The sequence below is a fragment of the Cyphomyrmex costatus genome, unplaced genomic scaffold (assembly GCF_001594065.2).
Source record: "Cyphomyrmex costatus isolate MS0001 unplaced genomic scaffold, Ccosl1.0 scaffold125, whole genome shotgun sequence".
Lineage (NCBI taxonomy): Eukaryota > Metazoa > Arthropoda > Insecta > Hymenoptera > Formicidae > Cyphomyrmex > Cyphomyrmex costatus.
The window spans coordinates 509227-534925 of NW_017275229.1; the positions used below are offsets into that span (position 1 = coordinate 509227).

The following is a 25699-nucleotide window of genomic DNA, read 5'->3' on the forward strand; positions in this document are numbered from 1 at the left end:
ATATATACACATATACACACTCTGTTTTATATATATATGTATACATATATTCTATCTATTATCAAAGTCAACACTCATTGCGTTTTTGCACAAAACCTCAAACTCTTATTATTCGAACCGAATAAATGCAGCAGCAAACTACAAGTGACTATAAGCTACTGCAAGCTGCAAGTCCTGCAAGTTAGAACCAGTGATGCAAACTCGTGTCCGCTTGTGAACAATAAAGAGCCAGAATTCGTATCTTTGGTTACCTGTGGCTCGTATTGTGTCTGACACTTTAAAAAAATTAATAAAAAGTTATTAGTTACCGATAAAATGTAACTAAATGAAGTTAAAAGGTTAGGAGTCTAAAATGTAACTAAGTTAAGTTAAAATTAATTAACTTTTTAACTTAACTTTTAACTTTTTAATTTAGCACTACCCAACCCTGGCGATTATATATTAATCTTTTTACTTCAGTTAATTATCACTGACTACAAATTTATTCATTAATTATAAAGCACAATGTTAACTAGATTTCTCATTACGCAATTACATGCCAAATTTTATATTTATACTTTAAAAAAAAATATTATAATAATTTATTTAAAAAGAATTTTATTTTTATTTTTAAAATTTTTTACGTTAGAGTTTTTTTTATTATATAATATGTAAGTATAATCATGTACAAATTCTTTAAATTTTGTACTAAATATACATATTTTACACACTAATCTAACAACGTCAAATATTTTATAAATTTTTTATTATACTTACTAATATATTTTTTAGGAGCAATCTTTCACAAAGGCGATGAAGATCTTAACTCTACATTTAATAAAGCAATCTTTGATACAAAATACGATAATCTTGCACCCGCATTCGAGCTTATCCCTGTCATTAAGTACATCGATGTTAATACTGATAGTTTTAAGACTGCTATAGCTGGTAAGTACGTAGTAAACCAATTATTATGCTTTGTGGCCTTGTCTGTATGGATAATGTAGTAGCGTCTCTGCTACGCGTATTACCAACAGTTTTAGAATGATGATAAAACTGACGATGGCGGTGCAGGCGCCACTAAGCGCCACCGGTTTTCTGTAGTTCCTCGGCACGTCTGCACGTCATTGTGTTTTTGTTGCGTACAGTTTTGTTTACATTTACATTTTGTGTTTCCTAATTCGGAAATGTTAAAGTATAAGCATAAATATCGCCATTCGCGAAATAATTCGCGGGAACGTGCTCGAAGTAATAGTTCGCGGAAATAGTTTACGTTTTTATAATCGATCAATTATTAATTCAGAAGAGTTTAGTAATTCAATATTACTTCCTTAATTTAGTGCTTCCCAGTATCCGAGAATGGATTAAAATGGATTAAAATGGATTCAAATTTTCAGAAATACGGATTCATGAATGTTAAAATGAATCCTTTTCAATCCGAATACGTTTTTATTATTTTTAGAAATTGCATGGAGCATATCTGTATACTTTTCAATCCGAATACGTTTTTATTCATTTATAGGAATTGCATGGAGCATATCTGTATACTTTTCAATCATAAAATAATATTAGCTTTTTCAGTGCGTTTGTGACCATAGTGAATACTGTTCAATTCATAGTTTTGAATAGGAAACGCAGTTTTTCAATCCAGTTGTATCTAATTGAATCTAATTGAATTCAATTGAATCCACAAAAAATTATTTGCTATTTAAAATACAAATTCGAATAGACAAAATCCAATCCATTCTCGGATACTGGGTTCTTATTTCCTCACAGTTATATATATATATATATATATATATACACATCACTTAATTTAAGACTTTTGCTTTGTATTCATATATTCATGACTCCTTATAGATAGACATTATTCTGTTAACGTTATCACGCATAAACAACAACCTGTAAACGTTCCGAGCTTCCCTTTTAAGCTCTAGTTCTAGTCGCCTTCGCAATCTTATCTGTTTATTTATTTTGGAACATTAGTTTTATTTAGATCTGGAGCACTACCCCAGTTAAGTCATCTCTTCGTGTAACTTAAAATCACATAATGTAAATAAGTAAAACAAGTGAGTTTAAGCTCTCCGCTTAGTAAGGAAACAAATCGCCTTCTAAACATCTATATTATCTATATGAACAAGAGACCACAAAGCATAATTATATAATCAAACATACTCACTGAGGGTGCGTTCCGAGTTACGCATGAAGCGCGTAGACTGCATAGAAAGTCGTTCCAAATTAACTATTGCGCGCTTCCAAGAAGACTAGAACCAGTGGGCCTATTCTGTAGCTTGTAACGACAATTCGGTATCGTTATACTGTCGATGCGCAGGTTTTATACCATGTAAAATATCTGCGCAACGACATCACTAGCTAGTAAAATTGTCATTAAAAAGTTACAGAATAGGCCTACAGGAGAGTGAACTCGGTCAAATATCGGTAGAGGGGGTAGGCCAAAAAGTGACGGCGGATAACTTCCCCCACTCTTGCGCTTCATTAGTCCTCTCTGTCGCTCTGATAGTCGTTTTCAATTCATGACTGCGCATGTCAAACAAATCTTGTTTCTGTTTGATTGAATTTTGGACTCAAGAAGACTAAAGCTAAAACGTGTAAAAAATTAATCCTATGTGACTTACGATGACCGAGCGAGTGTGCTGTGTTCGGAATTGTTTCAATCAAGATAAAGAAAATCGAAGAACAGTATTCAAATTTTGTGAGGTACGTAAAAATGTGATTTAATAATGTTGTCTGACTTTGTATGTATATATAACAGTTTTGGGCTATATAACGCCAAGAAGACTTCTTGATAACGCAAAGGTTAAGAACAAGACTTCTTGGTTATAACCGACGCGCACATGCGCAAACTTGCAATGCCACTGCGTATTAACCTAACCTAACCTACCCCCACCACGTTAGTTCACTCTCCTGGTTCTAGTCTTCTTGCGCGCTTCGAAAGCGCTTCAAGAGTACTTGAATTCCCCAGATTGTACTAACCGTACTGAATTCTTAGCACTCCACTCAGCGCATTGACTGCTTCTCTTTTGACCTGAGGCAGTTGATGCATCTGATGCGTTCATGCGGTCTATGCGCATGATTTGTAATTCGGAACGAGCAACGAGTACCGGACAATACAACAGTGAACGGACGAATATTTGCGATTTGCGATGGAACAGCGATTACAGCAATTGCATGATTTCCCGGTCTTATTAGAGGATAAAAATGAAGTATTAACTTTATTTTTAAATGAACTTTAAAAATGAATACTTTATAATAAATGAAGAGGATATGGCGAAAGTAAGCCAAGATAAAATTAATGGCATTATTTTAACTTGATTTATTTAATGTATAGATTAGACGTTATATTGATTAGGAATTATACGCGATCGACGTAATCTATAATTTTTTCAACTCCAATTTGTTTTCCACGTAATTTATCTACCATTAATAGAAAAAATAACTTCTGCATATCAAATAAATTAGAAAAACAAAGGACTCTTTATGTAAACATATAATTAAGTATAGAAAAAGGACGATAAGGGTCAAGTAATAAAATGAAAATAATAAAACGGTTAAACGTTAAGTATGTAATAAAAATTTTGAAAAAAATATATCGAACTAAAACTTAAATTACAAATAAAACAATATATTTAAACGCTTATAACATAGATTTGAAATTACGCAACCAGTTTCGACTCTAATTGGTTTGAGTCATCTTCAGGCGTCTTCAAAATTCTAATATGTAGTTTAATTTAATCAAATATTAACTTTTCGATTTCTCCCATTAAATAAATACTATTGGTAATAAAGGAAAATCGTATACTGACCAATATATCTGTAATTATAACATAAAATAGACCAGCATACATCTCAAACCAAGAGTCGAAACTGGTTGCGTAATTTCAAATCTATGTTATAAGCGTTTAAATATATTGTTTTATTATTATTTGTAATTTAAGTTTTAGTTCGAAGCATTTTTTTTCAAAATTTATTACATACTTAACGTTTAACCGCTTCATTTTGTTTCATTTTATTACTTGACTATTATTGTCCTTTTTCTATACTTAATTATGTTCTGCATATCACTTAAAAGATATGCCTTCGACTTCATTTTCACTATCGCCGAGTCGGAACTGTCATCGGAACATTCATCATTTTTCTTTATGGGCTTTCTACAATAAACCATTACTTAAGTTTTAAGTGTTAAATCTTAAGAAATTTACCAATCACAATCGAATGTGAGAAGAATAATCGACTGTGAGTGGTCAATTTCTTATGATTTAATACTTAAAACTTAGGTAATTGCTTATTGTAGAAGGCCTATTAAAAGTATTAAAGAAGAAATTACAATTATTGGAAATTGTTTATTACGTCTTGTATAGCGTCTATCTTGAACTCGCATAGAATCATAGGAAATCGTTCCGAATAACTAAAGCGCTTCATGCGCATTGACTAAACGGAACGATTTCAAAGCGTTACGCACCAGTAATGCAATATACGCGTTTCATGCGTAAAGGTCATCTACAATAGGCACGTAATATACGTAACGTAACGTCCGTAACCGTAACCGTAATGGGCCTTCTACAATAAGCCATAAGTCACAACTCACATAAGTGTTAAGTCACAATTATAAGTCATAAATCTTAAGGAATTTGCATCTACAATAAGTCGTATTAGATCGTTGCATCATAACAGTTCAGCAATTAGATTCAACAATTAAATTCGACAAGTTTGATGAGTTCCATGTCATACATTTCTTGTATACATTCATATTCCATTTTTAATACGATATAAATCACTTCGATCAAAATATTCTCGATTCAGTTTTTAGAAAATATTTTAACAATATGAGACCTTCTTCAACGGACTCTTATGGTTCAAAAATAATACATTCTTCAAGGGCGAATGAGAGTGCAGCGTTGCTCTTGATACGCAATAAATAATAACTCTTATTATTGAATTAAATAGAAAATATTATTTATTCAATAATGGATCATAATATATACGTTTCGACTCATATCGAGTCATCTTCAGTACATTTCCAAAATAAAATATATTAAAATAATATTTGTGAGACACATCACATCAAATTGGCAGAAAAGATGTTATAATCTGTTAAAGAGTAACATGTACCAATCATTATAAAAATTAATACCAATTTTATTATTTAGATTCAAGTGACATACCTCACAAATCACAGTAAATCTCAATCATTGAATAAAGTTGTACTCTCATTCGTCCTTGAAGAATGTATTATTTCAGTTTTTAGGTTATACGAAATCAGTTTTCTCGTAAGAAATGGCAGACACATACTGCTTTTTGATTGGTAAGTCATAACGTAATCATAAGCTATAAGTCAGAAGATTCTGTAAGAATCGCTGAAGAAGGAGCCTGTGAGTTCCCAAACGTACGACATTTTTTGTTAGTTTTTTATATTGTAAAATTTAAGAACTTTATACTGCGTGTAAAATTTTTATATTGTAGAATTTAAAAAATTTAATTATTATTATTAAATTTATTTAGCTCGATTTAAACCGTTTAATTAAATAATTAAACAATTATTTAATTAAAATAAATTGCAATTGTTGATAACAATTCAAAACAATGGGATTATTTTTTTAGGTCACTAAAATTTGTGTATAAATTGAAAAATAAAACGGGTTGAAAAGAAGGCTTTATATTGCACGCATTTATTCTAATTTTGGATAAATTTCCGAAAATGGCCAACGCCCAATTATCATGAAACTTGGCAGAAATGCTCCAAATGACGTCAAATGAATGTCCTTAAAAGGATTTTCACCGACAAGAAAGTTTAGTGCCAAAAATATTTGAATGAAGTTGCAGAAATAAAACGTTATTCTGTACACTTTTAGACTTTCAACGTGAAGCGATTTTTCTCAAAAAAAATTTAAAGAATGACGTTTTATTTCTACGTTGTAAAGTGTATACGTGGATATAGTGAGTTCCGCCCCGCGTGCAACAGTATAATTATAAAAGTCGTATGCACGCACGCACGCACACGCACGCACGCACGCACGCACGCACGCACGCACGCACGCACGCACGCACGCACACACACACACACGGGCGGGTGCAAGGCCTTCGGCTTCCCCCCCCCCCAAACCCACACCGTCGACAGAGGTCTGCCCCGACAGTACTATCATAGCAACAGTACAATCGTAGAAATCGTGTGCCCCTGTGCGGGGGGGGTAAAAGTTACTTCGCGTGGAAAGTTCAACGTTTCTGAACAGGGAAAGGTGTAGAATATATACTTCATATCATGCATGTATAGCATACGTTAAAACTATGATTGTTAATATCTGTTTAACGAAGGACGAGCGACGGTTAAAACCTGTTGCAGGTTACTCAGGGCCATGATCTTGACAACATATGTCAAGGTCAAGGTCATCGGAGGGTGGTAACCCCTTTTGTAAAGGTTTAACATGTAGTATACTAAGAATAATAAGCACAAAATTCCATAACTTCATTCAAACATTTCTAGCATTAAATTTTCTTGTCGGTGAAAATCCTTTTAAGGGCATTTATTTGACGTCATTTGGAGTATTTCTGCCAAGTTTCATAATAATCGGACGTTGGCCACATTCGGAAGTTCACCCCTAATTTTAAACATATTGTAAATTTATTATAATACATAATATTCGATAATACTTTTCATATATAGCTTGCGAACTTCTTGAGGAAGGCGTGGCAGCCATTTTTGGACCTGTAAGTAGGCATACTCGTGGTATAGTTACGAGTATTGCTGCTCGATTTGATATACCGCACATTGAATATGTCTGGCGGAAAGACGAAGGATTAACAGAGGAAAACGAAAGAAAGAAGATCTTATCACCAATGACCATAAATGTATTCCCTGCCAGTGAGCAAGTCAGCCAGGTCAGTCACTATACATATAAAGAAGTGTTTTGCAACAAAAATTGCTTTTGTTGACACACTATGGTATATTATAAAATTTGAAAAAGCACTGTTTAACACTGCAAATAATAATTCAATTTATCGGTTTGTATGATAATTTTTAGTTGCATCTAATCAAACGTAGTCTACGATTCTAACAAGGTAAATCTACCCAAGAGCGACACTTTGATATTGATGAGTTTTTAGTATGTTGTTCTCCAGATAAAAATAAGCGGCACGTATTTTTTTTATATAAGGGGAGGGGGGAGAGAGAGAGAGAGAGAGAGAGAGAGAGAGAGAGAGAAACACCCCTTTGAAAAAAATCAGTTTTTCTCTTTCGAAACGAATATCTTCGAAACTATAAGAGGTAGAAAAAATTTTCTAGAATGAAAATTGAATGGTTTTATGTGTACTTTAGAACTATAAATAAAAAAACATTTTTTAAAATTATTTATTTATAAGAAATTTAAATTTTAAATTACATTTCTAAAGTACTCTTCAGCTATTCAATTTTTATTCTGGAAATTTCTTCTATCTCTTATAGTTTCGAAACATCTCAGGGAGGGTAGGAGGGCCCTAGTAGGCCCCCTGACGAGAGTGCTCAGAGCTAGCATAGCACTGAGACACGTTCCGAAAGCCTGGAGTGACACCAGAGTGATATTTATACCAAAACCAGGTAAAAATGGCCATGTGATGGCCAAGGACTACAGACCTATCAGCCTCACATCCTTCATCTTAAAGATGTTGGAGAGGCTCATTGATAGGCATCTGAAAGACTTCTACCTTCTTGCTGCTGAACCTATCCCAGTATCCTTATAGGGAGGGCAGATCTACGGATACTGCCCTACATCATCTTGTGAGCGGGGTTGAAGTTCAGATGGCTGCAAAAGGATATGCAATAGGTGTCTTCATCGACATTGAGGGGGCTTTTGATAGCACCTCAAATACGTCAATTAAAGACGCCATGAACAGATTTAACGCTCCAGAATCACTGATCGACTGGACACAAAGCATGCTGAGGGGCAGAAGACTGACCGTCAATCATGGCAACAACTCAGTTGAGGGGAGGCCGGCGGCGGGCTGCCCGCAGGGAAGGGTGCTCTCACCCTTGCTGTGGTGCCTGGTGGTGGATGAACTCCTCACAAAACTGAAGAAATCAGGCTTCGAAATCTACGGATACGCGGACGACGTGGCCATTATCACCAGAGGTAATTTCCTCTTAACACTCAAGGAACGGATGGACGAAGCCTTGGTAATTGTTCAAAACTGGTGTAGGACGAGGGGACTGATGGTAAACCCCACAAAGACCTCGGCCATGATCTTCACCAGAAAATACAAACCGGAACCCATTGAGACATTAAGGCTCTGGGGAAAGGAAATAAATTATGTAAATTCAGTAAAATATTTGGGGGTCCTATTAGACCCCAAATTGAGCTGGAAACCACACCTCGAGGAAAAGAGGAAGAAATTCTACACCTCTATGTGGGCGTGCAGAAGAGCCATGGGAAAGAACTGGGGACTAAACCTCACGACAGCCTTATGGCTATACAAGATGGTATTGTTACCAAGACTCACGTATGCAGCAGTTGTCTGGTGGTTGAGGGCGGAAAAGGTGGAGGCAGGGAACTTGCTCAAAAGCCTACGGGGAGGATACCTGAGAGCTGCAGCAGGGGCCATGAAAACTACACCAACTGAGGCGCTGCAAATAGCACTCAGTATTCCGCCCCTAAACCAGGTGATCAAATACACAGCCAGGCAAACAGCATACAGATTAAGATGTCAGGGTGAGTGGAAGGAAACCAGGACCGGTCACACAAGACTGGGACTTTCTGACAAACACCCTTTCAATCTAAAACAAGACAGGATCTCCAGAAGACATCAGTTGGTAAAGACTTTCAAAGTTCAAATACCGACTAGGGAGGACTGGAGCAAGCATGTTCACAAAGCCAATCCAGATGTAGACACTTGGTTCACGGATGGATCGGGAGCAAACGGACGATATGGGGCAGGTATTTATGGGCCCAGTATCAACCACAGGGTAAGCATACCAATGGGTGAGCTGGCCACAGTGTTTTAGGCTGAAGTGCTGGCCATCCAGAAATGTGCGGAACTCCTGCTAAAGGGGAAAAGCAGAAAACAAATATATATTTGTACTGATAGCAGAGCAGCTATCGAAGCACTTGCAAGAACCTCCACAGAATCATCTGTGGTATGGGACTGCATGCAAGCACTCACAACACTAGGGGTAACTAACCAAGTAACCCTAGTATGGGTTCCTGGACATCAGGGGATACCTGGAAATGAGGGAGCGGACGAGCTGGTAAAGCAGGGTACCGAAAAGGTCTCGGCTGAAAAGATCGTCGGAGTCCCATTTTCAGCAGGAACAAAAACGATCGAAGAGTGGCTTGAACGGGAGCACTCGAAGGGAGCACTCCTGGAAGGGGGCAGAGGGCTGTAAACGAGCCAAACAACTTATGGAATCTCCAAATCCAGCAAGAACCAGAGAGTTGCTGGCTATGGGAAAGGCTAAACTGAGAAGTGGCATAGGCCTACTGACAGGACACTTGCCCCTCAGAGCACATCTATTCAATCTAGGACTAGCGGAGCAGAAAGAATGCCGGCTATGTGGAGAAGAAGGCGAGGACAACCTGCACTTATTGTGCCGATGCCCTGCACTCGCTTGTAAAAGATACAGGTCCTGTGGACATATGTTTATGACACCCAAGGATTTTGAAAATGCGAAGGTTAGCAGTTTAATAAGTCTGGTAAGTGACACGAGGCTGGGCTTGACTGAATGACCTACGGAATAAGCAGGGAGCGACAAAGGAACCCCACGGATCTAGGTCGCGTCAGTAGGCTAATAAAGCCTACCTGCAATTAATTACTACTACTACTACTATAGTTTCGAAGATATTCACTTCGAAAGAGAAAAACTAATTTTTTTCAAAGGGGTGTTTCACCCCTTAAAAGTACGTATGTGCATGTATAAAAAAAATACGTGCCGCTTATTTTTGTCTGGAGAACAACAAAACTAAAAATTTATCAAAATCGAAGTGTCTCACACTTGGGTAAGTTTACTTATAATATGCAAGTTAAATCGTAATTTTGATACGTTACATTTAAAAAACACAATTATTATTTTTATTTTTGTAATGTATTATTAAAATAAATACAACTGCAGGCTATCGCTGATGTCATCGCATCAATGAAATGGCGAAATTTCGCAGCAATTTACGAAACTGACGAGGGACTGTCGCGCCTTCAGAAGACTTTAACACTAAAAGGAGATAAAGATAATCCGATTATGCACACGGTACGACAGTTAAACGAAGGGCCGGATTATCGCATGATGCTTAAAGAGATACGCTCTCTATCAGTGTGTAATATAATTATTGATGTCAACCCGAAAAAAATCATGGAAGTGCTCCATCAAGCAAAAGAAGTCAGATTATTAGCAGATTATTGCAATTTTGTTATCACATACCTAGTATGTATAGTATAATATAGTATATTTGTCATAATAATTATTAATAATAAAAGGGTACTTTTCAACATGATGCATTTTATATATTTAAATTCTGAAAAGATTGATGCTTAAAAAACTATGAACTAAACTTTTAAAGTTAAATAGAATAGATGAAACATAATATTGTACATTGTTCTTGTGTATCTCCAATTGCCAGAAAATAAATAACGTAAATAGTTTTTAAAATAATCTTTCCATTGAAATCGTAGGATTCATCCATATTATCTATTCTCGAAGTGCGAAATGGTACCGTCAATATCACTGGACTGAGCATGAGAGAAAATGATGCCATAGAAGGAATTGATTGGGTATTTATTCAAGAATCTCTTAATTTTTTATCAGTAATAAGTATAATATAATATATATTAATCATGATATAATCTCAAAAGTTTGTATTCTCTTATTGCATTTAGATTAAATATTTATATAGAATTAAACTGACAATTTGAATTAATCATGTTTTTGTATATGTAGCTAGATTCAGCGATCCTCTATGACGCAGTATTTTTGTTTCATAAAGCATTAGAGACTCTAAATGCGAGAAATATTGATAACGAAGAATATATGTCCATTGATCCTGTACCACTTTTTTGTACTAATAGTACTAGAAAATATCAAGTAGGACCTAATATTACAAGTGTTATGCGAGAGGTAAGAGATTTTCATTTATAGTTTCTTATAAGGATATAAGTACATATATACAAAGTTATTCAATTGATAAATACTTTTCTATATTTTTATATACAATTGTAAAAATAAAATCTTCAAAGTTAAGGAGGGAACCTAATTTTGGACGTCAAAAAAAAACGATTTTCGCAATTTTTTTTCTCAGCAACTACTAAGTGGATCAATACAAAATTTTAGGGAAGTTTTATAACATCTATAAACAATACAGAAATATATTTTTTTATTTAAAAAATCGTTATTTTACATTGTCATATTTTAATATGTTTATACCGCCGCGCAGCTGGAGCTGTTATTTTGTGTAATGTCTAGCGGATAAATTCTCGTATCTGAAATAAAGAATCAAAATTTTTTATTAATCTTGAAATTTTATCCTAAATGGATTAAGAAAACCAAGAACAAATACAGAATTAAAGAAATTGTATGAGTTTAAAAAAAAAGTTACAATTTTTACGAGAAATTTTCGAAACTTCTTTATGAAAAAACAATTGTTTAGTTACATTTTTTTAAAAACGTTTTTAGTTCATCGAGGATAGTAGGTTATTGGATAACTAAAAAGCTTAGAAAAAAGTGAATCGGTCAAATACTTTTTTTCTGAGATGTTACAAAAACTTGAAAAACATGGTTTCGAGAAAAACGCATTTAAAGTTTTCGATACGATAAAATTATATAATAGTTATTACAAACTTACAGCAATTAGATGCTAATCTGCCATACCAGCCCCATATACAAGAGAAGTATATTTTACTCACGGACTTAGGAATAGAGGGACGGTGCATAACCTAAAGGGGTGAGGCACATTCGCGGCGGGGGGTGGCCGCCATGTTGGTTTCTGAGATCGCACACATAGGACAGTGTATGTGTGAAAGGTGTGAAATAAAACAGTATAGAATAATAAAGTTTAAAATTTTGTTAATCTTTTATTAGGTTTTTGTTTATCTTTTTTTTTGTTTATGTTTTCTAGCTGTCACACTAACACAGCTCAAGCGGAATGTCACTGACACATGTCTATGTGTGAGTTCTCAGAAACCAATATGGCGGAGAACGGTTCCCCCTGCATGCCTGAGAGAAAACCCCCTCTTGCCTAAAGTAGGACTTTATGCTCCGTCCCTCTATTCCTAAGTCCGTGATTTTACTTCTCTCTAACTTATTACACCAGTGTACATTAGTTCAGGAGTAGCAAGGGCAGAAACTGAAAACAGACCGTGGGAATACCAGCTCTCCTACTGTGCGACCGTATACCTGCGTGAAGTGTTCCTGTTCCGTCAGATAAATTTATCGAAATACTTCGAATTTCGGTTTGTTACTTCAGGAACTATATTTTCATGAGTTTTACTATCGATTTATGACAAAAAAATCAAAAATTTTGAGTTTGTAAACCAGGTTCCCCCTTAATGTTATGCCATACTAAATCTATGAAATGTGATTAAAATAATAACAATTTGCAAATTTTTGAATATAATTAAATAAAATTATTTAAATATTTACAATTTAAGTGGTCTTATTTAATAATGATTATGTTAAATTTTTATTAACTAGTAAAGTAATAAAATGAATTTTTGTTACATAGTTGTCGAAAATGGGAAAGATTACGGGCGTTATGAACATTGACGAATACGGTCGTCGACAAGATTTTAATGTAAAAATTTTAAATTTTCGACCATCAGGTATAGTACAAACGGGTTTTTGGGAACCGTCAACTCGTATAAATATCATACGGACTCAAAAGGAGCAAGAGAGCTACTTATACAAGTCCATGGAAGAAAAGATATTCACGATTAGTTTAAAAGTAGTTCGTATTATTATTTAACACGCCAATTAATCCTCGCATTATATAGTATATATAATTTTCCTATGAGCATTCTTCTTTCTCTCTTTCTTTCTATCTCTCCTTGTCTCTCTCACTCTTTCTTTTTCTTAGCTATCTCTACTCTAAATTATATAAATATTTTTGGAGAAATATATAAAACATGTAATAACTTTTCAGAGTCCTCCGTACATTATGGAAGTAACAGATGGTTCAACACGCGGAGAATTAATCGATCAAAAACGCTACGAAGGTTATTGTATCGATCTGATTCATTATATCGCAGATTTTCTACGTTTTAAAGGCGTAATATTTGAACTCGTACCTGATAAACAACACGGCAAATATGATCCAGTAACAAAGACCTGGAATGGACTAATTAGACGTATTTTAGATCGTGTGAGTAAAACGTTTTGCAAAGATATCGCTTTAAAAAAGAATTTGTCTTAAATTTATTTTTATTCCCTTATTTTCTTGACTAATATAAGCAAAAGTGCTTTAATAAAGCTCTGTAAGTATAAAACAATATTATATAGATATAATAAGAACAAAGAGCCAGTTATGTGAAAACGGATTTAATTCAGATATCTGATTCTGAGATCACTCAAATCAGACGTTTAGTCCCGCAAACTAGCTTAGATTTCAACGATAATTTTGTGCACTGTTACGATGTGTAATACCTTCGTATTTTGATTAACGGACGTTCAACATTTTACTCATACAATTGACAAGAATATCACTTTGCTACCTTTTGACTTTATTGACCAGAAACATAAAATAAAGAATGCGAACTAATATATCACATACATTAAGATGTCTACTGAATTTCATAATTATTTTAACTTATGTTAGATTTTAATGATTCTTATTAACAAATAATTGAAGAATTAAAGGACTCTTTTATATAACAATAATTAATACGTTAAAAATGGCGTCAAATTACAATTTAAATTCTGAATCTGATAATTTATTCTAATATTCTATATTGCGAAGAATATCACGTAATTTTTGGCGTTTCGTCCCGGCTTCCACTACTGGACTCATCAGTAAGGTATTGTAATGGAAGCCTACCTTAAACGCCGGTGTAAGTTATTAAATCGAGATGCTATATAATGAGATATACGCGTGTCTCAGCACTTGCGAGAATTTGCGAATATCGATAGACCTCTGATGGCGGGTCGACGTAGTAATATTCTTCGCAATATTTATCCAAGGTAAGAAATAACGTTCTATTAATATATGTAGTCCCCCCAAATTGCGCGCCGGACAATTGTCGGTCTTGCAACGCAAATCTAATAATCTGATTTTTAAATGTCCCCTCTTCTTAAATTATTGCGCGCCGAAAGATTTTCGGTCTTGCAACGCAACTCTAATAATCTGAAATATCCCCCCTCCTAAATATTTGCGCGCCGAAGGATTTCGGTCTTGAAACGCAATTATAAATGCTAAATCTAATTTTTACTTAATGAATAGACTAACAATGTACTACCCGCGTTATTACAGCCCGCAGTTTGAAAACAAATAATTGAAGAATTAAAGGACTCTTTTATATAACAATAATTAATACGTTAAAAATGGCGAATAAGAATCAAATTACAATTTAAATTCTGAATCTGATAATTTATTCTAATATTCTATATTGCGAAGAATATCACGTAATTTTTGGCGCGCAAATATTTAGGAGGGGGGATATTTCAGATTATTAGATAAGATCCCTTATATAATATTGTCATGATAACAAACAATAATCTATTTCAGTAATCTGTTACTTATGATCTATTTCTTAAAAATTTCAGGAAGCCGATCTTGCAATATGTGATTTAACCATAACATACGAACGCAAATCCGCTGTAGATTTTAGTTTGCCGTTCATGAACCTCGGTAAATAATAATACAATTTAATATTAAAAAAAATGTTTTAAATGTAAAAAATATTCTAACATCATTGTAATTTGTTATTTATTATAAATTCTAGAAAAGATTTAAAAAATTAATTAAAAAATCTTAAAATATTGTAAAAGTAATATTACAATAATTAAAAATTTTATTATATATTAATTTAATAACAATATATTCCAATTTTATTTTTATCAGGTATAAGCATTGTATTTAACAAGCCGGAAGAGAAAATACCAGACTTCTTTTCCTTCTTACTCCCTTTAAGTACGGAAGTTTGGTTCTATATGGCTACTGCGTATCTCGTCGTATCGATAATGTTATTTTTTCAGGCAAGGTAAAATTTTTTTAGAGCTAAAATACCTTATAATTTTAACTAAAATGTATAATAATAAGAATTGTCCTTCTCAAATTAATACTAAAATTAGTAGAGCGAATATAACCATTAAAGAAATGTAACTTGCTTTCGTAAATTCAAATTGTTTCTCAAGAATGGCACCTGATGAATGGGACAATCCGCATCCTTGCAATGCCGATCCTGAAGAACTTGAGAACAATTTCAATTTTAAAAATTCGTTTTGGCTCACTATTGGTTCTCTTATGCAACAAGGGTCGGATATTTTACCTAAGTAAGTTCAATAATAATGTAATATTCACAATTATTATATTATGATTAATAAACATATTTTAAACATTAAAGAAATTATTTTTTAATCAAAGATTAATTTTTTAATGTTATTTTATGTATTTTACGTATTTCAAATATGTGGCATATAAATATTTTAACGAGTGACTTGATCTATATTAAATTTGTCTATTTTACTATTGTAATTATATTATCAAATAATTAGATTTGCTCTTTCGACGATTTAAACTATATATTATAGTTTTTTGTATATTATTAGTTTACAATATACTATAAAACAAAATCACTTTCATTATAGAGCGCCGTCTCTACGTATGCTTGCAAGTATGTGGTGGTTCTTTACATTAATTATGATCAGCTCATATACAGCGAATCTAGCTGCCTATCTCACAGTGGACAAAATGGACGCGCCTATTAAAGGTGTTGAAGATTTAGCTAAGCAAACAAAAATCAAATACGGTGCTTTAGAGGGTGGGTCGACATCAACATTTTTTAAGGTTCGTTAGCAGCTCATTTATTGATATTTAGCTCAATATAAAAAAATAACATATAGATAATTCAATATCCAATTGCAGGATTCAAACTATTCAACGTACAAACGAATGTGGGCTACAATGGTAGACTCCAGGCCAGGCGTATTCACATCAAGTAATGACGAAGGTGAACAATTCCAAAATCAGATATGCGTAGAAGAATCTTTCTTCTTTTTAAAACAGCTACGTTATTCGAAAAAACAAATTTTTTTTCACTTAGATTCTCTTAAACTGTCTATTGCGATATGTTCCAGGTGTCGACCGAGTTATCAAGGGCAAACGACAGTATGCCTTCCTTATGGAATCGACTACTATCGAGTACAAAATGGAACGCAATTGTGATATTATTAAAATAGGCGGTCTGATCGATAATAAGGGCTATGGCATAGCTATGCCGCGCAGTAATATTACAACTTCTCTGTATACATCCAATAAATTCTCCTATTTCTTTATCTTATATAAATCATTTCTCTTGCATCTCTTCCGTAGATTCTCCATATAGAACACCGATTGATCGTGCAATCCTGAAACTGGCAGAGAAAGGCGAATTGCAAGAATTGAAAAAAAAATGGTGGCAAAAAATTGGAGGAGGTTTGTGCATAAAGGATGAAACGGAAAAAAGTGCAAGCACAAGCGAATTAGGATTGGCAAGCGTCGGTGGTGCATTCTTCGTTTTGATGTGTGGTTGCGGCGCTTCATTCTTTATCGCAATTTGCGAATTTCTGTGGAATATACGTAAAGTCGCTGTGACTGAAAGGGTAAATTTTCACATTTTATGTATTTATTATTAATTTTAGAATAAATATTACAAATAAAAAAATTAAATTAATTTTCTTTCTTTTAACAAAGAAAAATGTATAAGATAAAAATTGTTTCTTTTTATCGTAAATTAAATTGTGAAACAAAATACACAGTATGCGAATTTTAACTATGTATTATCAATATGCTAACATTAAATTTAATAAGTTAGTTACTGCATTGACATTATTGTCAATAAGGACTAAACTGCATTGATATTATTGTTGATAAGAACTAAACAGAAACTTAATTATTTTTCATACAGATCACACCGTGGGAAGCACTAATTGCCGAGTTGAAATTTGCCGTAAACATCTTTGAAGTAACAAAACCCGTTAAAATTTCCAAGAGTAACAACAGCAGCGCAAGCTCCATGGGTGGACTTGGCAGAGCTGCATCCACGGCTCGATCTATTGTTGGTTCTTTCTTACGTCTTGATATGGTCGATAAATTCGATAAAGACCTCAACACAAACAATCGTAGTAATGATCGTAAAATTAATTGATCATTGCTAACTGAAGTAAACTACAAATTGTTTTAAATAATACACGAAAACTATAAAAATACTAATATAAGGCTCTATAAGTATAAAACAAATTAAATAAAAAGAGGCAAAGAGCCGATAATATAACAAAACCAAACCTTTAATACAAATAATATGTACAGTTCAACACAGACGTTTCGACTCTGATCGGGTCATTTTTAATATTACAAATATTTAATACAGATACATTCGTTATACAAGATTTGTTGTCCTACAAAAATTAACCAGTTCGTGTTCTTCATGCTTTGAGTCAATAACATGAAAATTCAAAAATCAAACTGTATATTTCCTTTTTCTCACAATTATATTTTTTTTAAAGAATAATAAGGTTTAAATTTGTTCACGATTTTTTAGAATACCAAGTTTTACACAATCTGATTTTTGAATTTTCATCTTATTGACTCAAAGCATGAAGAACACGAACTGATTAATTTTTATAGGATAACGAATCTTGTATAACGAATGTATCTGTATTAAATATTTGTAACATTGAAAATGACCCGATCAGAGTCGAAATGTCTAAGTTGAACTGTAGCTATATATTATTATTTGAATTAAAGGTATAGTTTTGTTATATTATCGGCTCTTTGCCCCTTTTTATTCGATTTGTTAAAACTATAAGTTATCTATGTATCTTGTAATCAGAAATAAATACATACAGATTAAATGAGTTTAATTACTGACATAAGACAACTAAAAGTTTTTAATTTAATTTATACATAAATTAATACAGATAAGTATAATAATATAAGATTTTTCATTGCAAATAACAATTGCAAAACAACTAGTGTTCTCACTGCTGCAATGACATAAAAAAAATTTGTCAGAAGTGGGATTCGAACCCACGCCCACAGAGTGGACTGCGACCTGAACGCAGCGCCTTAGACCGCTCGGCCATCCTGACTTGCGAATCGATTCGACAAAAAGAGCAGAAGAATGTCATCGAAATTCTAATTATAAAATATGTTTTTAAAGCTATAATAAATTATTATTGTAGCATGTTGTTGTATAAAATCAACATACAAATTAACAATACGTGAAATGCTCGTTAATGATAGGTATATTAAAAATTATATGAATTTACAACGATTTTAAATAAATAAATTTCAAAGTAAATAAAAAAGGCAAAAGAGTCAAAAATTAAAATAATCTTAAATGTGAAAATTTATAATATATTACGAAGATAAAAAATAGAAAAAAGATGTTGTTAACATTATGTTTTTATACAAGATATGTTGACATTTAAATAATTACATTACATTACATTACATGTTTCGGCTTCAATATCGAGCCATCCTCAGATTTTCCTCATATAAAAAATACAAAATAGATTCGCAGTGGATATTTAAGTTAGGAGTTCTCCGATGAATCAAACTTTGAATGATCAATTGTTCTCATGCAGTTGGTCGACTGAATGTAACCCTTCATCTTCATTAGTTCAACTATAAAAATTCAAAAAATGAGAACACTATGTGATAAAAAATTGTATTAGACCACTATATGTATAAAGTTATAACTTACCAGAGAATTCGTATATATATGTATATAAAAACAAGTCAATAAGTGTGTCTAATATTAAAAATGATTTCTTCCATACGGAAGAGTCAAATGTATATAAATAAGTGTGCACATTACGAGAGACAATCGTGGAACTGAACAGCGGTTAATTTTCGACTGGAATCGGTGATACAAAGTCAAATTCTGTTTATTATTGGTGTATAGGAATTGTGAAGGCCTATAGTGTCTGTTTGTAAATTTAAACTATTCTTTTGTTTTTTAATATTAACCATTTCAGAAATTAATCTTTTTCCATAACAAGGTTCTTCATCCAAAATTAAAACATTGTTCCAATCAAAATCTTTTTTCTATTTTTTATCTTCGTAATATATTATAAATTTTGACATTTAAAATTATTTTAATTTTTGACTTAAGAGTCAATATAGGCATAAGTGCCCTTTATTCACTTTGAAATTTATTTACTAACAAGAGTCCTTTATACATATTTTTATTGATTTTAAATAAAATATCGTAAATGATATTATTATACTGTAATCTACTATAACAATAATTTATTGCAATATTGACAAAAATTGTATATATAAATATACGCATACAATAATTTATATGAAAAAATGAATTTTCAGGTAAAAAAGCAGAACATCACACACACTGACAATATATATATATATAGGTTACTATATATTACAAAAATTGACAGAAATAATGAAGGGCCTGTATAAATTAATTTATTTTTACAGAATAAATTGTTAAAAATTGAATAAATACTTTCAAATGTAAAATAAAATTTCTTCTATTTCTATTTAACCAGAAAATTGCAAAAATAAGAAACGTGGTCCACGCGTCCATTGTCCAACTTCTTTCTGATGATTAATATTAACTTTAGCTTATATAAGTAATGTGTTAAAACTTAATATTTAGTAATATTAAAAAATTTTAATTAATAGCGATTCTAGTCGCTTAGCGTGGCTTTGTTAAAATTTCTTCAGATCGCGTGCGTGTTATCGACAAATGGAATAGCGTTTGAGATGAAAATCACTTCACCGACTGCAGATACACGGTCCTCAGTCGAGTCGGTCAAAAGAAAATCTTGAAAGCGTGCTTGGGAGAATCAATGAAGAAAATTATATTCCGTGAAGTATTGACTTTCACTTCCGCATGTGAAGGCTGACATACCCCACGTGCGTTCCGCATCGTTAGCATGTAACACTTGTATCAACATTTGACCGATTTGCTAAACATTCTCTTCTATTCGTACTAGCTTAAAATTACGATAGTTTGTAAAAATATGTTCTCTATGAAATCGATTACATCAAGCCTAGATTCTTACCTAGAATGCAGCAACCATAAAAATGTGTGATAATATTTAGCAAATCAATTTTCGTATACGCAAACATATATACAGTATATAGCGAACAAATGATTGTTTTAAATCTTCATATGACGATCAGCAAAAAACTTAATTCCATAACTTTTGTTTTCAAACAAATAGTTTACTTTTCGATTCTTAAACGATTTAATTGGGCATGAACTAGCGTCTTTAAGGAGAGTTGTCAACCTTGCAGTAATACTAAAATACGTTAATATGCTAATAATACTAAATATGCATGTTTATCTAAATATATAGCATCGTTTCTCGGACGCTATTTATATTCGAAATGTCGTAAGTTCCGCTTGATCCATATTACACATATACCTCGACTACTCGTAGTCAATTGAAATTGCTATATTTCGCAAGTTTCTACAATATTATTACTTTATATAAGAGATATGAAATATACATGGCACCAGAAAAATTCTTTTTTATAAAAATACATATGATCCCTTCTTTCTTTAGAACTTCTATGAAGAAGATCATAAATATAATAACGATATTATTTCTCAATTCTATAGGTAAATGTTCAAGCTTTTTTGGTTATCTATATAATCTATGTAAATCTCGATGAAAAATGAAATTAAGTTAAAATCAGTGCCAACGTGCCAAATCGCCACACAACCTTAATGATAACCACTGTTTGTAAAATCCCGAGGGCATCGGTGTGACTTGAAAGAGAAAGATTCAACGCCGGTACACGTAATACGAATACTTTCGCGATGCATCGAAAACAAGAGCAAAGATTCGAAACCGATCTCCCGCTTTCTGAGCAAGGACTGGTTCAGAACCGCGCATGCATGCAGTCGATCACGTAGAAAGCTCGGTTGCATAAGCCACAACCGGATCTCGCCAGACGTTGTTTCCGAGAAAGGGAAGGAGATGAGAGCAACGGCGTACGGATGATAAAGAGGGACAGATTGGGAAATTCGGAGAAACTTTGAAAACTATCGATGCACCGGGAACGCGACGGACTTCGCGGCTGGTGAGAGTCGCTGAAAGTTGTTTGTAACAATTTTACGTACATTGACCTTATGTAAACATTAAATAAAAGTGAAAACGCTGTATAAGATCGTTCTATTACTCAATTTTCGCTGAAGATCCGGGATTCGCTTGACACTCGTGTGTTATTATTACTTCCTTCTCGCGCTTGGATATTCCCGTAAGATTTAACGAAAAAAAATGTTCATTACAAGTTTATGAAATATGAGAAACATTAAGCAACACAGCAGGGTATGTAATAAAGGAATTAAAAGTATTTTCGACTATATATACTAATATCTACATGCCGGAATAATTTCTGTAAAAGCTTTTCTCAACTACATCTCTCTTTGGCGCATTGCTGTGAAATGTTGTCAGCTCGATTGCATTTTCCGTAAATTGGCTTGTTTACTTTAGTACGAGATAGTTTACCCGTTTATGATCACCGTGAGATAAAATAACCCGAACGTAATGTAAATCATTTCTTAAGAACATTAGGCTAAAATTAAAGTTTGAAAATATTATAAATTTAAAAGGTTATCACACATTTTTTTAAATAAAAAAATTCATTTTTTGAAGTTAACACATTTTCGAATTTTTTTATTACATGCAACGCCATTGTTCCATTTTCTTAAAGGATAAAATTTTATACTGTAATCTTTTTAAGTTAATTAATACTATTGATTTGATAACACTTTAAAAATGATTCGAACATTTTAACCCAAAGTAATTATCGTGTGACTTTTTTGAAATGAATGAGAATTCTGTGTGTATGATATGAACAAAATAGTGATGATTAAAATTTTGGACTTCTGTATTAAACAAAGAGAAAAAGCCGAATGTCGGCATAATGTCAGACATACAAGAGGTGTTTTATCATCGTTGTCTTTATCTTTATGTCGTTGTCAGTGAAAAAAAGCTTACACTTGCTTCCGGATACAAGACTCATATTTCTCCTGTTTACGACCGAATAAGCCAGATGCCTCTCAAGAGGAAAATTCCCTTCGCCTTGAACCCCTTTTTTCACCATTTTCCGAGCCATACTATCTAGAAAAATACCTGCCTCGTCAATTTCCGTCCTTACTCGACATCACTTATTTGCTGCCAATCTCAACCGAGATCAATCATCCCTCCTCTATTCACGTTATTATTTTAGGCGACAGAAACCTCCTTGTGATGGATGATATACGTAAACCTATCATTGATAAGAATGTTGAAAATTCCCATATATTAAAAAGGAATTTTCTCAGTGTACTTGTATATTTGGGGATATTATGTTTCGCTTATCGAATTTATTACTAAACTAAATATTCAATATCCACCGATTTCAGTTTTGGTATATGATATTATACATTTAACAAAAAGCATTGTTATCATATAAATATCCACGCGACAAAAAAATGAGTAATTAATACTGATTATTAATAATATTAATAACAATACTTTTAACTTAACTATAATTAGAATATTAAATAAATAAATGCTCTCTCTATACAATAATAAGTTAACGGGCGAGAATAGTTGTTTACATTGTAATGCAAATGGTTTCTAAGCCACTGCATACCTCAGAAATATAATCCATATGAGCCTTTTACTAATTAGCCATTCCTCTGATTTACATTCGTGACGGGAATAGTCTGCTAACAGTTTCTGAATTAAGCACCTGAACTATAATTCCCTCAACTAGAGCACCAAAACGTATATATTAATAATTACATAATTAAAACTACAGTTTACTTTTGTTTCAAACAAAAGGTAAACAGAAATAATTATATTACCGTCATTTTTTTATTAATCTTCGATTTAATTTAATATAAAGAAATTGTTATTTTATTAAACAACAATAAATGTACGACCTTTACGAGCAATAATTAGAACTTAAAAATTAAAATATCATAATACTTAAATTTAATATAATCTTACAAAGACATCATACATGAATTTTCAAACGTTTCGGCTACACAGAGCCTTCATCAGTGAATTACAATAATATATTAACAGTCTCAAAATAAATGGAACCATAATTTTCGGTAACAGTTAAATTATGTACTAGGAATTAATAACCTTCTTTATTGGTGTCCTTCTTCTTTTCAATCCACAACAGTCTCAACATCAATTTAGTCATATTAAAATCCAAATTTAGAATTTGAAAGATTGATTTCAGAAATGTTACACATTAAAGAACAACCAAAAGGGTTGAATTATATGAGAGATACTGAGCTATTGAGTGAATCTTATTCTTCTATTTTAAATAAGATTTCTACACGAAAATTTTCGAACTTTTAAGATATTATTGTTAACCAATTATAACATTATATTCTCTTGTATTAAAACTGATGTTTCCAATGAAGTTATGATTGTTTCCGTTGTTGTCGACCAATTATATTATTGTTGTATTGAGATAGTCGGTTGACTTTCAATTGTTCTGTGTTCGTTCATTACATTGTTGTCATGAGATACTTCAACATGTTATTTGACGTTCTTCTTTTTAATTTGGAAGCTTTTAAAATAATGGACAATGTAAGTTTTTACCTTGTATTAATAGCCTATTAAGATTTATGCTGACTTAATTTTTTGTGTAATTATGAATTGTATTTAGATTGTTTGACATAATTGAATTTCTCGCTTCTAAACGATCAAATTCTAAATTTGGATTTTAATATGACTAAATTGATGTTGAGACTGTTGTGGATTGAAAAGAAGAAGGACACCAATAAAGAAGGTTATTAATTCCTAGTACATAATTTAACTGTTACCGAAAATTATGGTTCCATTTATTTTGAGACTGTTAATATATTATTGTAATTCACTGATGAAGGCTCTGTGTAGCCGAAACGTTTGAAAATTCATGTATGATGTCTTTGTAAGATTATATTAAATTTAAATATTATGATATTTTAATTTTTAAGTTCTAATTATTGCTCGTAAAGGTCGTACATTTATTGTTGTTTTTTAAAATTGTTCGAGCTTGATATTATTATTTTGTTATTTTATTATATGTAATAATAAATTATTATTAATTGAACTTTAAATATATAGTTTTATATATCGTAATATTTGAATAGTAGTGTAAGTGCTATAGATCATGAGCAATGTTGCGAATATAGTTCATTTCGCAATGATTAAGTAATGTCTAATTTTGAAACTGTATGCTACACAAGTAAATATGTTTTTACGCGCATATATACATACAATATAATCTGATTTACGAATAGTGCTACAATGTAAAAATTAAATCTTACAAAGGGAGGGCGCGAGGATACTCACCGATTTTAAAAAGGCTTATGTATGTTAAAGTACTCTAGTAATAGAGTACTTTGGTAAAGGGATACGACCCAACTCTCAGTCGCCTTCTCGGCAATGGGTTTAACGTGACCGGTACATACGGAACTGTAAACTTTAAACCGGTTTTTCTCGAAAACGGCTGAGAGTTGGGTCGTATCCCTTTACCAAAGTACTCTATTACTAGAGTACTTTAACATTCATAAGCCTTTTTAAAATCGGTGAGTAACACCTCGCGCCCTCCCCTTGTTAGCTTTCGATAAGAAACTTTATTTATACGATAGTGTAAACACCATAAATCATAAGCAATGTTTACAAATGTAATTTATTTCATAAGGATTATATAATATTTAATTTTAAGACTATACCACATGAAAGTAAGAAAATACATGCTATTAAAGTACACTTAGTCTGCTTTACAAATAATGTTGTAGTATAAACATTAAATAAACTAAATCATATTTTTACAAACTGTTAATTATAATAAAATTTATGTTATTAATAAATTTTAGGATGAAAAAATACTAATATTTGTTTCATAAAACAAAATACTATTTCTTAGTACAATTATACTAATTAGCCCAGTAAAATGGGAAGTTTTGGTAGAAATAATGGTTACAGGTCTGCAAATTTGGGAACAGGCTTATTTTGTGCTCCTTTTGAAGTGTTCAAAAGTCCTCACCCCTACCCCCCCTCTGAGAGAAATGGGGGGGAGAAAAAGTGGTCCAAAAAATTAGTTTTTCGAAAATAACTCAAAAAGTATCAATTTTATCAAAAACAAAAACGTTAAGAAAGTTGTAGCTGACAAAATTCTGCACATTTTCTTTTTTTATTTGCCTCTCTACGACCAATAGGAGCCGAGATATATTTTTTTTTAATTTCGCCTTTTTTGAGGCAAAACGATTACGCGTACGCGCGCCGCGCGTTTATCACTTACATCTCGAGAATGGTCATTCGTATCGAAAAATGCTTCAAATAAAAGTTGTAGTGGATTTAATTACGAACAATTTCCTTTTTTAAACATTTCCGTATGATTAATATTGACAGAGAATATGATCATTTAAACATTTTTATAAGACACAATCGCTGTACGTTTAGCATAATAAAATCAATAATAAGTCGAAAACTGTAGAGTGTACGCACTTAGTGTATATAATGAAAGTTGTAGAGAATCAAATTTTGAATCAAAATGTACATATACAATATCGTTCTGGTAATCAG

General features: G+C 32.4%; 1 protein-coding gene and 1 non-coding gene across 3 annotated transcripts in view; one reads left to right on the top strand and one right to left on the bottom strand.

Annotated features, from left to right (window-relative positions):
- Positions 1-17355, top strand: part of LOC108782388 (glutamate receptor ionotropic, kainate 2) — a 21747-nt gene extending 4392 nt beyond the window's left edge. The window contains exons 3-17 of one of the 2 annotated variants that reach the window (XM_018550663.1): positions 772-927; positions 6659-6873; positions 10073-10378; positions 10627-10725; positions 10892-11068; positions 12672-12893; positions 13089-13307; positions 14705-14789; positions 15003-15141; positions 15296-15433; positions 15749-15947; positions 16026-16110; positions 16238-16384; positions 16473-16741; positions 17047-17286. In XM_018550663.1, coding sequence (XP_018406165.1) covers positions 772-927; positions 6659-6873; positions 10073-10378; positions 10627-10725; positions 10892-11068; positions 12672-12893; positions 13089-13307; positions 14705-14789; positions 15003-15141; positions 15296-15433; positions 15749-15947; positions 16026-16110; positions 16238-16384; positions 16473-16741; positions 17047-17286 — 2696 coding nt within the window. Of the gene's footprint in view, positions 1-771; positions 928-6658; positions 6874-10072; positions 10379-10626; positions 10726-10891; positions 11069-12671; positions 12894-13088; positions 13308-14704; positions 14790-15002; positions 15142-15295; positions 15434-15748; positions 15948-16025; positions 16111-16237; positions 16385-16472; positions 16742-17046 lie in introns of both variants that reach the window. The other variant, XM_018550664.1, reaches the window with a different exon arrangement.
- A 791-nt stretch (positions 17356-18146) lies between these two features.
- On the bottom strand, positions 18147-18229 carry TRNAL-CAG (transfer RNA leucine (anticodon CAG)). Its single transcript has one exon. It is a non-coding gene; the product is annotated as a tRNA-Leu (tRNA).
- Positions 18230-25699: the final 7470 nt, after the last annotated feature.